At 32.7% G+C, this 18,488-nt stretch overlaps 1 protein-coding gene across 3 annotated transcripts in view; it reads right to left on the bottom strand.

Annotated features, from left to right (window-relative positions):
• LOC110106614 (rhomboid-like protein 15) overlaps positions 1-9,410 on the bottom strand; it is a 43,026-nt gene extending 33,616 nt beyond the window's left edge. For 2 of the 3 annotated variants that reach the window (XR_003700220.1, XM_020836565.2), the window contains exons 1-2: positions 9,290-9,410; positions 8,081-8,246 (exon numbers count right to left, since the gene is read on the bottom strand). Coding sequence is in view for 1 of the 3 variants with exons in the window: in XM_020836565.2 (XP_020692224.1) it covers positions 8,081-8,246; positions 9,290-9,313 (190 nt within the window). In the remaining 2 variants the exon portion in view is untranslated. Of the gene's footprint in view, positions 1-8,080; positions 8,247-9,289 lie in introns of those variants that run through there. The other variant, XM_028693425.1, reaches the window with a different exon arrangement.
• Positions 9,411-18,488: the final 9,078 nt, after the last annotated feature.

The raw sequence follows: 18,488 nt of genomic DNA, 5'->3' as shown, positions 1-18,488 counted from the left end.
GGTTGTTGGGCGGGGAAAACGCTATTTTAATTACATAATCTGTAATTAATACAAGGGGTAGTGGAAGGATGACTATTTTGGAAGTAGGGAAAGTTCAATAATTAATTGGGGAAGTGGAAAGCGTAAAACTTTTGGTGGAGTTTTAGGTGGCTTTTAGGATTCCAAAAGGTGGCTATTTTGCTTCCAATTAGTGGGTGGTCGGATGGCTCCTATTGGTGGATGGCTGTAGGGAGGGTCGGGTGGGGTTGAGGGAGAGGGGAAACAGAGCAGATTTTGTTGCTGTTCGGGGTTGGACAGCTGTTATGGGAGGCGTTTGAGAGGTGGGACAGCTGCTGGGTGGAGAAAAATGAAGGGGCAAGTGTTGGGAATATGAAAGGTGGCTGTTTGGGAATGAAGGAACTGCTATAATGTGGAAGGGATGGTAGCCGGCTGGCTGCTGGGTGCAGAAAACAACAAAAGAAAAAAATAATAATAACTGCAGTTTGGGAGGGCTGTAGGAGCAGGACAGAACTTGGGATTGCTGGTGGGTTGGAAGGATGGACGCTGGGGTGGTGGGAGAAGTGAAAAAGGGTTGTTGGGTGCTGCTATGGATCAAACAGTGGCTGGAACAGCAAAAAATGAAGCTGTTTGGCTTGTTGGAGAGAACAAAAGGGTGGGGGTGGTTGTTGGAGTTCGGCTGGATTGGTGGGTGAGGGTGGGGGTGCTGTTTGGACAGATAAAGGAGGAGAAGATAAAAGAAATAACAAATATACAGACCAAGAACCTTGCCACATCGACGGTTGTTGGGTAATTCGTTTGCCCTACTCCAAGGGACTTTCTCCACCACCACACTTACTAAGGAAACTAAAACTGTAATTCTTATATATTCATCTTCATCATCTATTACAATAGCTTAAGGCCCTATATATAAGCCACAATATAAGAAAACTTAAAAGACAAAGTTGCCCCTTGAGCAACAACACTCACATAAACCAACCTAGGGGGTAAAACAGAAAATAACATAAAATAAGAGCTAAAATTCAAAAAATAACTCATAATTTAAGATTTAAATTATAGTCGTCGATTTACGATGCCTCCTGTGATAAACACGCCAAATCTTCGTATTGATGTCTGCATCATTCTCCCTGGTGGGAGAATACTAGACCCCGTCGAGTTAGCATCACAATTGTTCTTGTACAACTCTTGACTGTTATTTAGAAACATAGTTTCTTGATCCAAAAGGGACAATAAATTCAATGGCCTTTTTGTAAAGATTTTCAAACAACCCCAGTTGCCCACAAGGTCAACTTGCTTGTTGCACTTTAGCTCGCCAATTTCATCAACCATAGTCAAGGGCTCACCTTCCAATCTGTCACACTTCTTCTCACCTGCAGGAATTTGTTCACCCTTAGAGAAGGCTTCACTAGCAACAGGAGCAATATTGAGTTCTATGGATGTCACTTACAGAGCTTCATCTACATTCTCAGTTATAGGAGTTTTTACTTGGTTAGAAGAAACCTTTGCTTCTGTAGGATCTGTAATTGAATCAACCAAATCTCTCTCTACATTATCTGCAGTCACGCTTTTCTCCTTGTCAACCAATTCATCTTCTTACACAACATGTCCAGCTTTTTTTACTTGTAAAGCCTCCACATCACCTTCTTCTTCATGTTCTTCCTTGATCACCTATATTTCTCTTTGATTTGCACAGTGAGTGGGAAGTTGAAAGCTTCATTGGCCTCCATCCATTTGTCAACTCTATCCACTATTTCTCTCCTTCTTAGCGCTTTTTTTCTAGCCTTTGATGAAGGGGTTTAATCTAAATGGTCAAGCCTTTTAATTGTAATACGAAGGAATTCGGTTGAAACGGCATCACTTTCTCTAATCTCCTGGGTCAAGGCACCCACTTGATCTACCAAAGCATCCAAGGCTCTCTGAAGTTGTTCGGGGTCCATTGGGAGATACAATCAAGACTGAGATGGATCCTAGTTCATGAAACTAGAAGAACCATGCTCTGATACCAAACTGATGTAGAACAAAAAAAGAGTTTACTGCTGTTGGGCAGGACGAGGGTTCACTGTAGGCTCAAATGGAATAGTTTAGAGGGTTGTTTGGGAGGCTGTTGTTGTGATCTTAGGAAGAGAAGGTATTGTAGTTTAATGAAATGGGGGAGAATTAATGGGAAAGGAGAGGGATGATGATGTGGGCGGCTGTTATGGGAGGGGTTTAGTGAGTTTGTGGAGCTTTATTGGTATTAATTAATGGAGCGGGGAAAAAGAAAAGATAATTTACTGGTGTTGGTAATTCCAAACAGCAGAATTTAAATGCTAATAGCCAATTAATGCCAAATAAAGTAGCTTTTGGGAAGCCCGAAGGTTAAAGATTTGGAGATGTTAAATGGGTAACTTTGGGGAGGGAAAAGTGAGCTGTTTTGGGGAAAAGGGGAAAGGATGATTTACTGCTGTTAGAACTTTCAAACAGCTGTAATAAAAGGAGGTCAGCCAATAAATGCAGGACAAAGCAGCTTTTAAGAAGCCCAAAAGGTTAATTGGTTGGGAGGATAAAAAGGTTTGGCCTAGGGGAGATGAAAGGTTGGTTGTTGGGAAGAGGAAAAGTGGGTTGATGGGAGGGGAGAATGCTATTTTAATTACAGAATCTGTAATTAATACAAGGGGTAGTGGAAGGGTGACTATTTTAGAAATAGGGAAAGTTCAATAATTAATTGGGGAAGTGGAAAGGATAAAACTTTTGGTGGAGTTTTAGGTGGCTTTTAGGATTCAAAAAGGTGGCTATTTGGCTTCCAATTAGTGGTCGGATGGCTCCTATTGGTGGATGGTTGTAGGGAGGGTCAGGTGGGGTTGAGGGATAGAGGAAACAGAGCAGATTTTGTTGTTGTTCGGGGCTGGACAGCTGCTGTGGGAGGCGTTTGACAGGTGGGACAGCTGCTGGGTGAAGAAAAATGAAGGGGCAAGTGTTGGGAATATGAAAGGTGGCTGCTTGGGAATGAAGGAATTGTTGTAAGGTGGAAGAGATGGTAACCGGCTGGTTGCTAGATGCAGAAAACAATAAAAGAAAAGACAAAAACTGCAGTTTGGGAGGGCTGTTGGAGTAGGACAGAACTTGGGATTGCTAGTGGGGTTGGAAGGATGGACGGTGGGGTGGTGGGAGAAGTGAAAAAGGGCTGTCGGGTGCTGCTAGGGATCAAACAGTGGCTGGAACAGCAAAAACTGAAGCTGTTTGGCTTGTTGGAGAGAACAAAAGGGTGGGGGTGGTTGTTGGAGTTCGGCCGGATGGGTGGGTGAGGGTGGGGGTGCTGTTTGGAGAGATAAAGGAGGAGAAGATAAAAGAAATAAAAAATATACAGACCAAAAACCTTGCCACAGCGACTGTTGTTTGGTAATTCGTTGGCCCTACTCCAAGGGACTTTCTCCACCACTACACTTACTAAGGAAGGAAACTAAAACTGAACTTCTTATATATTCATCTTCATCATCTATTACAATAGCTTAAGGCCCTATATATAGGACACAATATAAGAAAACTCAAAAGACAAAGTTGGCCCTTTAGCAACAACACTCACATAAACCAACCTAGGGGGTAAAACAGGAAATAACATAAAATAAGAGTTAAAATTCAGAAAATAACTCATAATTTAAGATTTAAATTATAGTCATTGATTTACGATGCCTCCTGTGTTAAACGCTTCAAATCTTCGTACTGATGTCCACATCACATGTACTCTTCTTAATAACTTGATCGCATAACATCACAATCCCCCCACTAGATTTATTATTACAGATGTATTCGGCTTTAGATCTATTCAAACGATTTTGAGAAGCATTAGTATCATGACGTGACCTATGCTCCATTATTCTCCTAAAGCTTCAATGCATGACTCGTTAATTTAATTCCTCCATAATTCACACGATTTTGTACATCACGTTTATTCTTAAAAATATGAACCAATACAATCCTCCATTCATCTGACATTTATTTAGTCTTCAAAATAGTATTAAAAATAATATTTAATTGTTTAATAAGCCAAGAAATTCCTTAATCTCTTAAGCATTTCCGCACATCTATTGGAATATCATTAGGTTCCACTGCTTTTCCAAACTATATTTTCTTTAAACCCCCTCTAACTTTGATTTTACTAATACAATGATAGAAACAAATTTTTTATTTTCATTTAAGGTATTAAGGTCACTAAAATTAATTGTATTTGCACAATCTTCATTGAAAAAGTTATTGAAACATTTCATCCAACTATGTTAATTATCCTCTTATTAAAAAAACATTGTTTTAATCTTTATTAATGCACTTCACTTGAACTAGATCCTTCTCAAATCTCTTTACTTAGCTAGCCTATACATACATCTTTTGCCCTCCTTAGTATATAATCTATTATATAAATCACTAGAAATTAAATTCTTTATATTGCATATTATTTTCTTAGAGTCCCTACGGGATCCACTATATATTTCTCAATTTTCTAAGTTTTTACATCTAAATTAATTTTTATAGCATTGCTTCTTATTTTTTATCTTTTCTTAATACATTTTGATTCCACCACAAACTATTGCTAATATGAATTTTTCTTTTTTATACTCCAAGCACATATTTTACAACATTTTTAATATCACTAGCTACTTTTTTCCACATAACAATAATTTTTTCATGAACAACACAAATCTTGAGATTTTGAATCTTTTTAAAAATATTTTTATTAGCATTCTTTAAATGTCCTCATCTAATCATAGGTTAATATTTTAATTTATTTTTCTTATTTCATCACTTCATCTTAAAGTTCAAAACTAATATATATAAACTTTCACTCATAATTACTTCACCATCTTTATAATCTAAAAAATATTTTTTTTTTATAAGAAAATAATTAATACAAGTTTACTATGTCCATTCTTATAAGTAATGAGACGCTCCCCTCTTTTCCTAAAAAGATTTTAGAAATTATAAAATCATAAATTAAAATAAAATTTAATATAGTCCTAACAACTTCATTAGTAACTCCAAATCCATAACGTCGACATATCAAATAATTTAATCACGAACCTTCAACAAAATAAAAAATTCAAATCTCCATCAATCTAGTTGAAACTAAAAGTTCATAATTCATCTCAATTAATTTTAACCCATTAGGATTACTTTTCTTTATAGAGGTTGTTCGTCTATATGATAAACACATGTAGCTTATCAAATATTAGGAGGAAACTTTATGGAACTTTTAAAAACATCAATTTTAAGCTTTCTTCATCATTGACTACTCTTGGAATTAGTTATTGAATGTTCATTAGGAAGCACGTTAGTATTTTAATTTTAGTATTTTTATTAAATGCATCATAAATTATTAAATCATGAATTAGTCATTTGTATGATATAGAAAACTCATTGTTGACTATGGTGATTATGATTAATTACAGATGTGCATTTGAGAGAGATAAAATTCAATCGGATGATAAGATGATAAGATAATTACTCACAATCATGAAAACCTTCCTATAGGAACCCTTAAAAATTTAACTGCTAGAAAAGTGTGATCATACAAAGTCATACGACAAATAGGGATAAATGCTCGCAATTTAGAAATCTTAAAAAAATTCAATATTAGTTCAATTTTTTAATGTATCTTATTTGACTTTATATTAAATTAAAATTTTAACTGCTAAGGCCAATGCCTTGTATTCTCACTCTTTCTACCTCTTCTTTCAGGATCACATCCGACACAAACCACATACTTTCATATTAATCATATTACTAAAGTTATTATTGGACATGAAATCATGTCCACTACTCAGGTGGAAACTAAATATATATTGTATGACAAAGAGATAAACTTATAGGAATTTATCGTTTAGATCCTTTTGAATAATATAAACAAAAAAAAAGATAGGAGTTGAATTGTCTAAGATAAGCATTGTGGTTGTCTACTTGGGCTAGGCATCATGGAGTTAAATTATTATTGATTTTACGATATAGTTATTGTGAGGTTGTTGTGGCAGAAACTAGAGTTGGAAGTATGGTTGAGGGTGTCCTCGGGGAAGTTTGTTATCTTATATTTAATTGAGCCTAGAAAGAATTCAATCTGACCTTATAATGATATGCGACTGTAGCAATCTAGTTTATGGAGGTAGCGACTTATCTTTGGTATGCTATTCAAGCAACGCAAGTTGAGTTATTCTAAAATTTAAGAATTTCAAATGTCAACTAACATTTTTCTAATTTTTCAATTATTGCAAATCTAAGGATTTAAAAAATGGTCCAATGAATATAAAAGGAATAGTATTTCAAAATAAATTTCTGAGTTGAATGTGCAATTTCTTCCGATCTACTTCTTAAAAAAGTGAGAGACTGAAGATTTTTCATAACAGGTTTTCTCCTTATACAAGCGATAGGCTTGATTAAGTGATTTATATTCCTCTAACTATTTATTTTTTATATCTCATCATTGGTTTGAATGAGTGATTTATTTTATTCAAGTTTGATAGAAATTGGTTTTCCAAAAGTGCATGATTTACATTAATTTTAAGATTATTTGTGGATTCCAAACTTCTCTATATTATTTCTCTTTAAATGCTATTAAATTAATATTAATGTAAAAAATTTTCTATCTTGTGGTTTCCTTCTCAAACGCCGGATGTCCATATTAACAATTTATGATCTACAAATTAAGTGCGCTTGTATGATTTTGTGCATATTATTGTAAATCTACATTAGAAACTTAGGCCCTAAGCTTCCTACATCACCTAGGGATTTCATCCCAATGCAAACTTGAGAATTTTTAAAAACCAGTTATTAAAACTTCTACAAGGGTCATAATAAATGAATTGACCCACGAATCCAATCCAAAAAATCCGGATTTAGGTTGACCCGTTTAATGTGTTTGGTTCCGGTTAGGTCTTCCGACCCGTTTATAAAATGGGTCAGGTTTGGGTTGACCCACAAATCCGTTTTTGACCAATTTAATATATTTTTTCCTTAATTTCTTTTATTTGTAGGTATAATCTTCTTATTTTTATCAAGTATTCTAAACTTTATAATTAATAAGTTATAAGAAAAAAATTTAAGTTATAAAATTAATTTTTTAACCAAAATAGGTTAGCACCATCGTGTTGGTATTTTTGACCCGTTTATTGAACATTATATTATAGATATTAACATTAATTTTTCTCCAAGATAAATTCAAAAATTTTACTTCACATAAAATATTATGTCAATCCTTACTGAAATAGCCATTGAAAATGTGTTTCCTAACCATCATCTATCCCCATGAAGCAACATTGAAGCACTTCCAAATAACCACAACCCCAAAAACATCTTGCCCTTGTGAAGTAACATTGATGTACTTCCAAATAACCACAACCCCCCAAAACTTCATGTTTGGGGATCCAAATGGCTTATGTAATGAGGAATTTTAGGTTGCTAAATCCTTGTTAGTTTCAACTAATTGAAGGAATGCCCTCTCGTTTATGTAAGTAATTCCACAAAGGTACAAGGTGAGCGAGTCCCTATCACTTTCTGTGGAAGAATTCACATAGTTTTAGAATTGTGAGTTTCCACTATCATCATGCAATTCCTCTTTCATTTAGGACACATTTGGTTGCTTGTATATATGAAACATAGTTTGAAAAAAGAATATTTCATTTTACACAAATTTGATGTGAAATAAAAACCAATGCATTTGAGGGATTTTTACAGGGGTTTGTGAAGCTTAAAGTCAATATTAATTCAAACTATAGCCAACAAAATAATTGAATTAGCACATCTTACTATTTTCTAATAATATGCTTTCTAATTTCAAGACACCAAATGGGTCTTAATGAAATCTCCTTTTCATTTAATATGTTCCTTCTCCATTCCCTTGAGCTATGTCCAATTTAATATCTATTTGAATGAAGATTATGGTAGGTACTCATTCAAAATGATTTGGGAATTGAGAATAATTAGATGCATTAAATTATCAATTAATTTAAAAAGGATATTTATAAATGAACTAAAACCAACAAATTTTAAATAATCATAAATAAATTTAGTGAAAACCGACACCTACTGGTTATAGGAACATAAATCCTGCAAAAGCTCTTACCTTGAAACCTTGAGACCACTTCAGACGGTAAGAAACATATCTCAGCAAATGAGTCATACCCAGCCAGTAAACATACCAAGTAAATTATCCCACAAACAACTGTCACACAAGAAGTAATAAATGGAATACCAGCCCACCATTGGTTCAACCTAGTTGGAAGTCCTGCCTGTTAACAGCTCAAGAGAATGAGAAAATCAAAATATATATAAGGCAAATTAAGAACTGTTGGAAAAATATAAATAATAAGAGAAATAGAATAGCACACAATCTTATGTAGGAATTGACAATTGAACATCGTATTTTCAAATAAATAAAATATCAAAGTTTGATTGGCATGCATTGCATGCTCTCTCTAGGATAGCTAGGTCATCTTGATTATCAATTATCTTATCTTCAATGGATGCCACTCTAACAATTTTTCTAATATCATAATTGATTAATCTATTCTTCTTGGTTTTAAGACATACCAATATTAACATTCTCATATCTACCGCACTCAACATTGATACCAAAGACTTCTTATAGTAAAATTTTATGATCCATACAACAGCAAAAACTATACGTTTTACATCTATTAATGAAAATTTATCGATGAGAACGAACCAAATTTCATTAATAAAATAATTTCAAAAGTATAATTTAACACATTAGCTGCATGAATCCTCTACAACACTAAATCAAACCACTTCGACCCATGTAATCCCTTCTTAAGAAGATTACATGCTGAATGCCCATAGGAAACACCAATTGGATTCAAATTCTGCTTCAGTAGCATCAAGCGCTAAGCTACCACGAGAGACATTCCCAAAAAACACTCATTGGATTGCATTATGAACCCCAATAGACACCAGTGGGTCTCAGGCATGAGTTCACTGAAAACAATGCAGCGCGAAAAAGGAAACAATGCCCGAGAAACATTTCCTGTTCCATCCTCAGAATAAACGAACAAAATGAATCCTTAGTTACCTAGTCAACGGCCCAGCTGTTCAGAAGCTCCCCAAGTCTAGTGGAGGAATGTTGAAATCATTATATCATCCTAAAACTTATACTAGAACTCTCTTTAACATGATCACAGCCTAGAAGAACCCTAGCCATGAATAGAATAAATTGGAGATGAAATATTGCAAAACCTAAGTGGATAGAGGCGATGAACTAGTGAATCTGAGAAAAGACGGGGAGACCTACAGAGAATTTGACGACATTTTTTACCTCGGTGACGATGTTAGATCTCATTTCTTCCCTCTTCGTCTTCTTCTTCTTCTTTGTTTGGATTTAATACCCTGCGGCCTCCGCCTCCCGATCCGGCTTTGGGGCTCTGGAAGCGTCCGTTGCACGGCGGCGTTAGTTAACGGGAGCGGCAGTTACGACGTCTTTTTTTAAGGAAAAGCAAAGTTTTTCGAAATTAACACCCAAAATGTATCTATTTAATATTGATAACATTAACATAATTTTTAAAACTATCAAACTCAAATTATTTTTTAAAAGAATATTCTCTATGTATCAATAATAATTTATATTTGAAGCGCCTCCTATGTTTATTATTTTACAAAATAAAAAAGAATATAATAAATTACATGAATTAATATATAGTGATTAATGATAATGCATTATTTGTGGCAATAAGTAGGATTAAATAAATCCGATAAATCTGAATTTATTAATTTTTGCTAAAATTAAATCCTGAAATTTATTTGACAAGTTAAATATTAAATTATGTGGAACTATTAAATTAATGCGTTTATTTGAAATATGGATTGTATGGGAAATTTTAGTGGCTATCATGTTGAATAAAATTTTGTATATATTTCTGAGAATTAGATTGTAAACGTGCTTACATGTGCCGAACTACAAGGACTAAGTTGGAGGTCTAACAGAGGAATCTAATCAACAATGATGAGGTGGTTCCTAGAGGCGAACTAATGGGTCCTTAAAATTGCAAGGAATGGACAACCAAAGGGATGGAGGTCTCGACAGGTGGGATGGAGAAGATAGAAATAACGTTGTAAGAGAATGTTGTAAGGAAACAACTTGACGCACTTGAAGACAGGATGTAAACAATTCCTTTCTTTCCTCTCACACGTGGTAAGTTGTTATATCTACCAAACTATAGGATTTAGTAAATCTGAGATTTATCGTAAAAGGAACGAAACGATAGATTTATTTCATTATGACTTTGAGCAACATCTCAAATCCTATTTAGCAGGATTTAACATAAATCCTGCATAAATTACATATCCAAACAGCCCCTAAGAGAATAAAAGATGGCATTGGGATAGATTAAAAATAAATGATAACCCCAAAAAAAAAAGTTAAAATAAAAATTAAAATTCACTTTTGGTAGTCAAATAACCAAATAATAATAATTAATTTTCATAAGAATCACCATCAATGAAAGATAAAATCAACGACTAACTTTGAGTTGGGAGTTGAAAGCTCATTCCTTAATTATCATTTTTTTTATGAAGTTATAAAATATTAATGTGTATTATAGAAGTATTAATTTACTTTTTTTAATTTGCTTATTGATTATGTGATTAAGTTGTTGTTTGAGTTATTTAAGAATGGTTCCCCAAATTTGATATTTCCTTCTTCATCTTGAAGACATTAGTGACATTGAAAGCTTTGAGAATGAATATTAAAAAGAAAAAAAAAATGTCCATGCATGTAACTAAATTTTTTCAATATTTTTTTTCTTTTTAGTTTTATAATTATGGCATAACTTGCTTATTTAAAATAAATTGGTTTAATAATACTTTAATATCATAAATATTAAAAAAACACAAATATAAAGTTTGCAAATAAGAAATTAATTTTTAAAAGAAAAAACACTAAAAATATCATATGAATCACATAATATAATAATAGTTATTTTATTTTAAGAGAATTTTAATTAAGAAATTAAAAATGGTAAAGAATAATGTTAAAAATTCATAAATTGGAAATTACCAAAAAGAAATTAAGGCTTCGTTTGGGATGGCTTTCATATTGCCTTCAAAAACAATTTTTTAGCACAAAAATTTCATGAAAGCAGCGCAAAAAAAATAATAATTGTCAAAAGATATCCCAAACGAAGCCTAAGTTTTGCACATTTAAGGAGACCAAAAGAAAGAAAGAAAGAGAAATTAATCAAAGAAAATGGATAATAAGAAGCAAATATAATCCTCAAGGATTCCTTTTTGGATGACTAACATTTTTGAGCAAGCAATATATATTCATCTCCAAATTATCTTAATTATCATAAGGTGTTTTGTTTGTGTGACTATTAATATAACAAAATGGAGAAAAAAAAATTTTGCAGCCGACCCCATATAGTGAGATAAAGACTTGTTATTATTGTAATTTTCTAGTAACTAATATTTATAAAATTGAAAAATTAATGTGATTGGATCTTTTAAAACAAACTAAACTAAGAGATGATGCAATTAGGTGAAGTTCTAAAACTTCCAACAAATTATTGAAGCTTTAAATAAATTAATGGTTAGAGTTCTATTTTTTATTTGAATGTTTATAAGCTCAAGCGAATATATTGTTGATATTCATGATGAAGTTGCTTCACTATCATATTTACTTTTGCCACATACAATATATCTTAGGATTTTGGCATTAACTTTTTAGGAACTTTATCGGAAACACATTTGGATGTGTTGTGTAATAGAATGTTCACAACAATGATTGGGGAGTATATCGTCTTAATATTACAAAAAATGACGGGCATATACAAATAAAAAATGTATGGATTCACAAAAATCTTTAAAGGGAAAAATATTATAAGGTTTGACCTAGTTGAAATAATTATATGATGTAAGTTGAAAGCTACAACATCTACCCTTCTATGATACGAGAGAAAGTTATATTATAAGACAAGGATGGATGTCAGTGTTTTTTGACATTAGTGAGCTTTGGTGATGACTGGCAGTAGGTATCAACGATAGGAATTATGTGTGACAGTTGGGGCTTTGGAACTCTTTAAGTTTTAGAATTATCTCTATTATAATCTCCATAAATTTGTAGAAATATGGTTTATTTATGGCTTGATATAAAGTGTATTCTTACCATAATTATGATATTCTATCTAACATCTGTGTCAAATCCATTTAATTATTTAATATTTTTTAGACATATTACTATCTTAATAATTTGAAATTGAGTGATCTAAGGCTCTTCAAATGTATCTTATTTAGTTCCTCATTTTGACTATATGCACACACAAAATTAGAGGTCATTTGGCCCATCAAATGATATATAGAAATTTCTAATTATACTTTTCAGTATTTGATTTAATTTTTTTATATCGTAGATTCAAACTATCAAAATGCTTATTTCGACTTTAAGTTTGTTGAAGGATAATTTCACTGATCTCAAAGTTGATTCTGAAAGTTTCTTATTTAAATATTTAGATGTTTTGAGATAACAATATTATGTCAATATTTGTGCTTGATTTGATGAATTGTGTGGTGGCATGTTAGTTGTCCTCTATTTTCTAACATTAAAATCCATAAGTTAGGACAAACCCAAGTTTGATAATATGTTGTGGTAGTATTAGTTGATGTCAATCATTATATTATAATTACAAGTCCCTTGGGCTATCGCAGCACATGCTTCAACAAGAGAAATGTAGAGGTGGTGTTAAAATGTTGTCATTAATATCATGGAGGTCTCCATATTCAATGATAATAGAGATTATTTTGAGATTATGATGAGTCAGGTTGTCCCGCCTCAAAATCAAAATTTAGAATAATTATTTATTTAAAATTCTTAATTAATCTATCAAAGTCACTAATTTTATTTATATAAATAGGAATCATCGAAAACAACTATAAATCATATACTTCAAAATATTTTCATATTCAATCATCAAAATTTATATAAAATAGCCGGGAGATAAAAATACATCATTATATCTTTTTAAACTCTTAACTATGAATGAAAAAAATTAAAAAATATAAATAAAATAAAAATAAAACCAGCAAATGTTGATCAATTTCATTCCATTGGGTCCTTGCTTTTTCTTGAGATTATGTAAATATCACAAAATGAGCAAACAACACAGTAGATTATCAGAACTTATAACTGAAACCAATAAAATGTAATAGAAATAATATGTATGTAGTTAGTCAATTCAAAATGGTGTAAATATAAAACTGTAAGTACAAGTAAGTTTCAATATGCACTAAATCATGTCATATCAACAATAAACATTACTGCAAAGTGTAATTTTTTAGCAGTGATCTGTAGTCATGTAAAGGATCAATGCATTCTATCATTTATGTACCCCTCAATTATATAATAGTTCATATAAGTCTTTCTATGCATGTTGTGTGGAGTCTATAAATGTATATCATACTCTTATTAAATGCAATGTTTTAAGTATCAGTCTTATCAATCATATTAGTCTTATCTGTAACATCATATAGGTGTGCATGTCGTATAATATAAATATCATATGCAATGTGTATCATATATATCATATAGTTTATTATAATCACATGTCTTGTATCGATTATATTAGTTATATCATGTGCTGTTTAAGTCATGTTTTGTATCATATATATGTTGTATATATCTGTCACTTATGAAATGCATCATGTATGCTAATGTCATATACATGTATAAGTAATATAAGCAAGATTGGATATCCAACTACATATGATATTTTTCTTATATCTAGTCCTATAGGGCAACCCTACATGAATCAATCTATATCATATCGCTATGTTGTTAGGAATCAGTCTCATATCACATATCACAAGCCAAGTGACTTCCATATAAGAACTCATCACTTCATGCCCGTCGGTGTATCATATCATATAAGTCAGTCTCATTATGCCTCCACGTTCACACCACTTAAGATTATACCACAAACATTTTTTGAAGAAAAAACCCGCATGTCCACTCTCATATACAGGTAGTGGCGGAGTCAGGAAATTTATCAAGGGGGGGCCTAAATTAACTTAGTAAAAATTTCCCTCAACTTTTTTCATCCGGGCTTGGGACCGGCATAGGCAATTTTAAAAATTTTTTATTAATAATTATCCCAAAACATATAATATTAAATACAAGATAGTAAGCAACTTACAATTTATAACGTCTACTCTTCATATTCTGAAAGTGTTGAATGATAACTTCATTATCAATAGAATTTAAAATTTCTTTTTCAACATAAGCAAGTAGTAAATCATTCATCCATTGATCGCCAATCCTATTTCGCAGTCGATTTTTTATAATATTCATGGCAGAAAATGCTCTTTCAACGCCGATTGTAGCAATAGTAATACCAATGCCAATTCTAGTAGTTTAAAAACAATCGGTTATATTATATCCTTCCTACTTTGGATCATTTTCTCAGCAAGACTTCCAACATCTTTTAATGAGGTGAACTGATCATCAGATCGCATATCCATGATATAGGTATCCAATTGATTTTCAAGAACCGCCCGATCAACAAGACTAAAATCAGTTTGATAAAACTGTGTCATTTGAATCAATTTGTCTTTGTTGAATGCATGAAATCCATCATTAGGATTCAAACATGCAATGCACAATAGCAGTTCGGTATTTAATTCTGTAAATCGATTGTTCAACTCCTGAAGCTGCATAATACTGATAACCCACTGGTCAAATAAAAATATTACATAGCATTCATAAAAGTGAGAATGCATAAGAAAACTCTTAACCCAAAATGATCTATTTTATGAAATTAAGAATGCTTAAATGATGGCCACCAAATTAGCGAACACAATGATAAGCACAAAAATAAATATCACAAGCTCACAAGAAACAAAACACAAAGGGGAAAAATCCTAAAAACAACAAGGAAGCTTATAAGTTGACATATTTCAAGAAGTTTATCTAATAAGATGGACGATAAGTATTAGTTGATGAAGAAATTCTTAATAAATTACTGAACAAAATACCAGACGCTCAAACTTCCTCAAACACTCAAAAAAACATTAAAAAAAAAGAGAAAATTTCGACAGCCTCCCAGCGTCCCCTCCCCGATGCCGGGAGGTAAGGAATTGGCTCGACTCGGCCGGATCAAATCAACGGCGAGGAGTATGGGAGAGCGAATCAATCCCAAACAAAAAAAATCTTCAGGTCTTCTAATATGGGCGACCTGCTAATTTAAGCAATTTATTTTAATTTTAAAAAATATATATTTAGTCCCCTCAAAAATCTGGCAGCCTTCCGGCGCCCCCTCCCCGATGCCGGGAGGTTGGGTGGGCATTTGCCCTTTAGCTCAACTCGGCCGGAATGAATCAACGGCGAGGAGATTGGAAGGTAGTGTCTGCGCTCCCTCGGCCAGATTAGCTCTACGGCCAAGGGCTTCGGGGGACCGTGTCAACCCCGGGACTTCTTCTGATTGTTGATTGATGACGTGTAATTTATTTTTTTATATAAATACAAGTATTCATATATTATTATATAAATGTTATATGATATCACATATAATATTTATATAATATATAATAATATTAATGCTGTGCATAAACAGCAGATGCAATTGGTACATCTTCTCTTCCACGGAGAAATCAACTTGATACTGGGATCAGACATAGGGAGGTCGAGCAGGTCCTTACGCACAGGCAAGAATCGGACAAAAGGCTTGCAGTCGCTTAGGTTGAGGCCACTCGCAGAAAGGCCTTGAGTTCGGCCTTGTTTGCAGGTGGGGGAGAGAGCCGGCGACGGAGGAGGAAGGTTCGAAGCTTCTTCTCTTGGAGAAGAGCAGATGGACAGGTTGCTTGTGAGTGGAAGACCGGCAGTAGGGGCAATTGACAAGGCTAATTTGCTGTTTTGATTTGCCGAGAGCCGAGGGCAGAAGATGGTCGAGCAAAGACGAGAGCGTCGGAGAGACCAAATCTTCACGGCAAAACCAGCATCTGAGAGCGTGCCCTCGTTCATCCTCTTTCTTTTCTTTTATACGGACAGTTGCCTTACATTGTGCTCAAGATCGTGGCAAATTATTGGATCAGAGACCGAACCTAAAGATAGGTCCGGATATTAATAAAATATTATTTTAAAATTAGCACAAGTAAAGCGCAACTAAAGCGCAACTAAAGTGTAAGTCAAAAAGCGCAACTAAAGCGCAACAAAAGTGCAACTAAAGCGCAAGGTAACGCGGCAAATTTTTATTGGATGTCCGAACTTATTTTTCGCCTCCAATCACCTATCCCAATAATTTGCCCAAGATCGTGGCGACTTGCTTTGCTTGGCCATTATATCCTTCCCAACTTACTAGAACCGCCTGGCCTATCCTTCAAAAGCTGAATTGCATCCTCCGGCCTTATCTTGAACAGAGAGAAATTAATATTTATTCTTTTCCACTAAGATCAAAAAGCTAACTGTCATCCATCTCCCTTAACGGAATATATATATTTATTTAACCACCATTCAGTTAAATTTAATTGTATTCCACTTGAATTGGTGATTGAAAACTAATAACTGAATATGAAATATTTGTTAATCAAATATCATAATTATTTCTTGAATAATCTGTTGACTTGTGTGCAAATATTTTGTATGGATTATAAGATCCTTTTTTTTTCTACTTTTCATGCTAAATATTGTACGATGATTTTCATATAAACTGCAGCTAAGATATCAATTTGTTCTCTATTATATGCTTTCAATGACGTCCTGATTGAATTGGAAATAGGTGAAATTGATATGGAACTTTTATATCTATGAATATGTTACTGACATCATTAAAGCTGAAGAGCATAGCCCAACTGACACTCAATTTGAACTTGTCCTTCCATAGCTAGTATTCATTTGAATTTCAAGCTTGTTCGCATATAGTCAAGTGGACCGAGGCCGGCGGTGGATAGAAATATGCACTTGAATGGCATGAAACGACAACCTTTAATTCTTTTAGCAAATCTTTTTTTTTTTTAATTCTTCAATCAGATGATTGTGGAGACTATGATTAATTATATAATCATGTTATAGCAATAGCTTCTCCGCAATTTTTCTTCCTATTATTCTCTTTCCAATTTTGATTGAACATTTAAGTATTGCACAAATGATATGAAAATATTCAAGGATTTTCTTACCATGAATGGGTTTTGTTCTCTTAGTATTGGAGTACGTTCGTTGTCTTCAAAACCTCAATGAGTCAATCTAATCTTTACAAAGAAGATTTTTCTTGCCGAATTCTTGTAAGCTAGCTTCATGTGCATGGTCAAGTTTCAAGTGTCAATTCTTAGTTTTATCAATAACATGCTATTGATTTATGTTAATACTTTCAATAACAGAATATGACGATCACTTCTTCTTATTGTCACCTTTTTTTTTCTTTTTTTTTTTTATAATTCGATTTGAACATATATATCATGTCACTTATGAAATGCATCATGTATGCTAATGTCATATACATGTATAAGTAATATAACCAGGATTGGATATCCAACTACATATGATATTTTTCTTATATCTAGTCCTATAGGGCAACCCTACATGAATCAATCTCAATCATATCGCGATGTTGTTAGGAATCAGTCTCTTATCACATATCACAAGCCAAGTGACTTTCATATAAAAACTCATCACTTCATGTTCGTCGGTGTATCATATCATATAAGTCAGTATCATTATGCCTCCACGTTCACACCACTTAAGATTATACCACAAACATTCTTTGAAGAAATAACCCGCATGTCCACCCTCATATACAGGGTAACATAATTTCAGTCAGCCAGAGCCAGTCAATAATTTACATTCAGCTTTTCTTGCTTCTACACACATTGTATATCATATAGATTATAATTGCAAACATCATATTTACTCAATACAATTATCAATGTACTCATCAATATGTCAAGAGTGCCTATTGAACTAAATGAACAATAAATATATGAATTTCATATATTTCATATTTAAATACAATATATTGACTCTTGATCATTTTATATTCAATATTATACTACTCATTTTAATTAAAATGATATATAAGCAAAACCACCTTAGTATTAATCAATCAAAATGCTCATGATGATGATATTTATCATATATAAAAATATGAGAGAGATGAAGAATATAATGGAAATAAATTATGAAAAAAATATTTGATGATATATATTTATATTTAATTAGCATCTTTGTATTAGTGAATATTTATTTCTTTATGAAGCTGTAAACGTGTATTAAATTTATATAACCACATACAATATTAAAATCTTATATGTTATTTTCATATTTTCGTATTGTTTGTCTAACAAATTTCTTTTTATTCTCATAATTCATCACTTTGAGGAGCACTTTTCTCCCATAAATTTCTATTTTGGATGAGTCATCTTCACATCAAAGTAAATTGATCTCAACTTTAAATTAATTAAAATTCAAGGTTAACTATACGGAAACATTTTGATAAATTAAAAGAATTTTTTGCCCATTATTTATATGAACAAAAAAT

Source organism: Dendrobium catenatum, unplaced genomic scaffold (assembly GCF_001605985.2).
Source record: "Dendrobium catenatum unplaced genomic scaffold, ASM160598v2 fragScaff_scaffold_273, whole genome shotgun sequence".
NCBI classification, from domain to species: domain Eukaryota; kingdom Viridiplantae; phylum Streptophyta; class Magnoliopsida; order Asparagales; family Orchidaceae; genus Dendrobium; species Dendrobium catenatum.
Note: the sequence above shows the minus strand (reverse complement) of the source record. Positions and strands in the feature narration are given on the sequence as shown.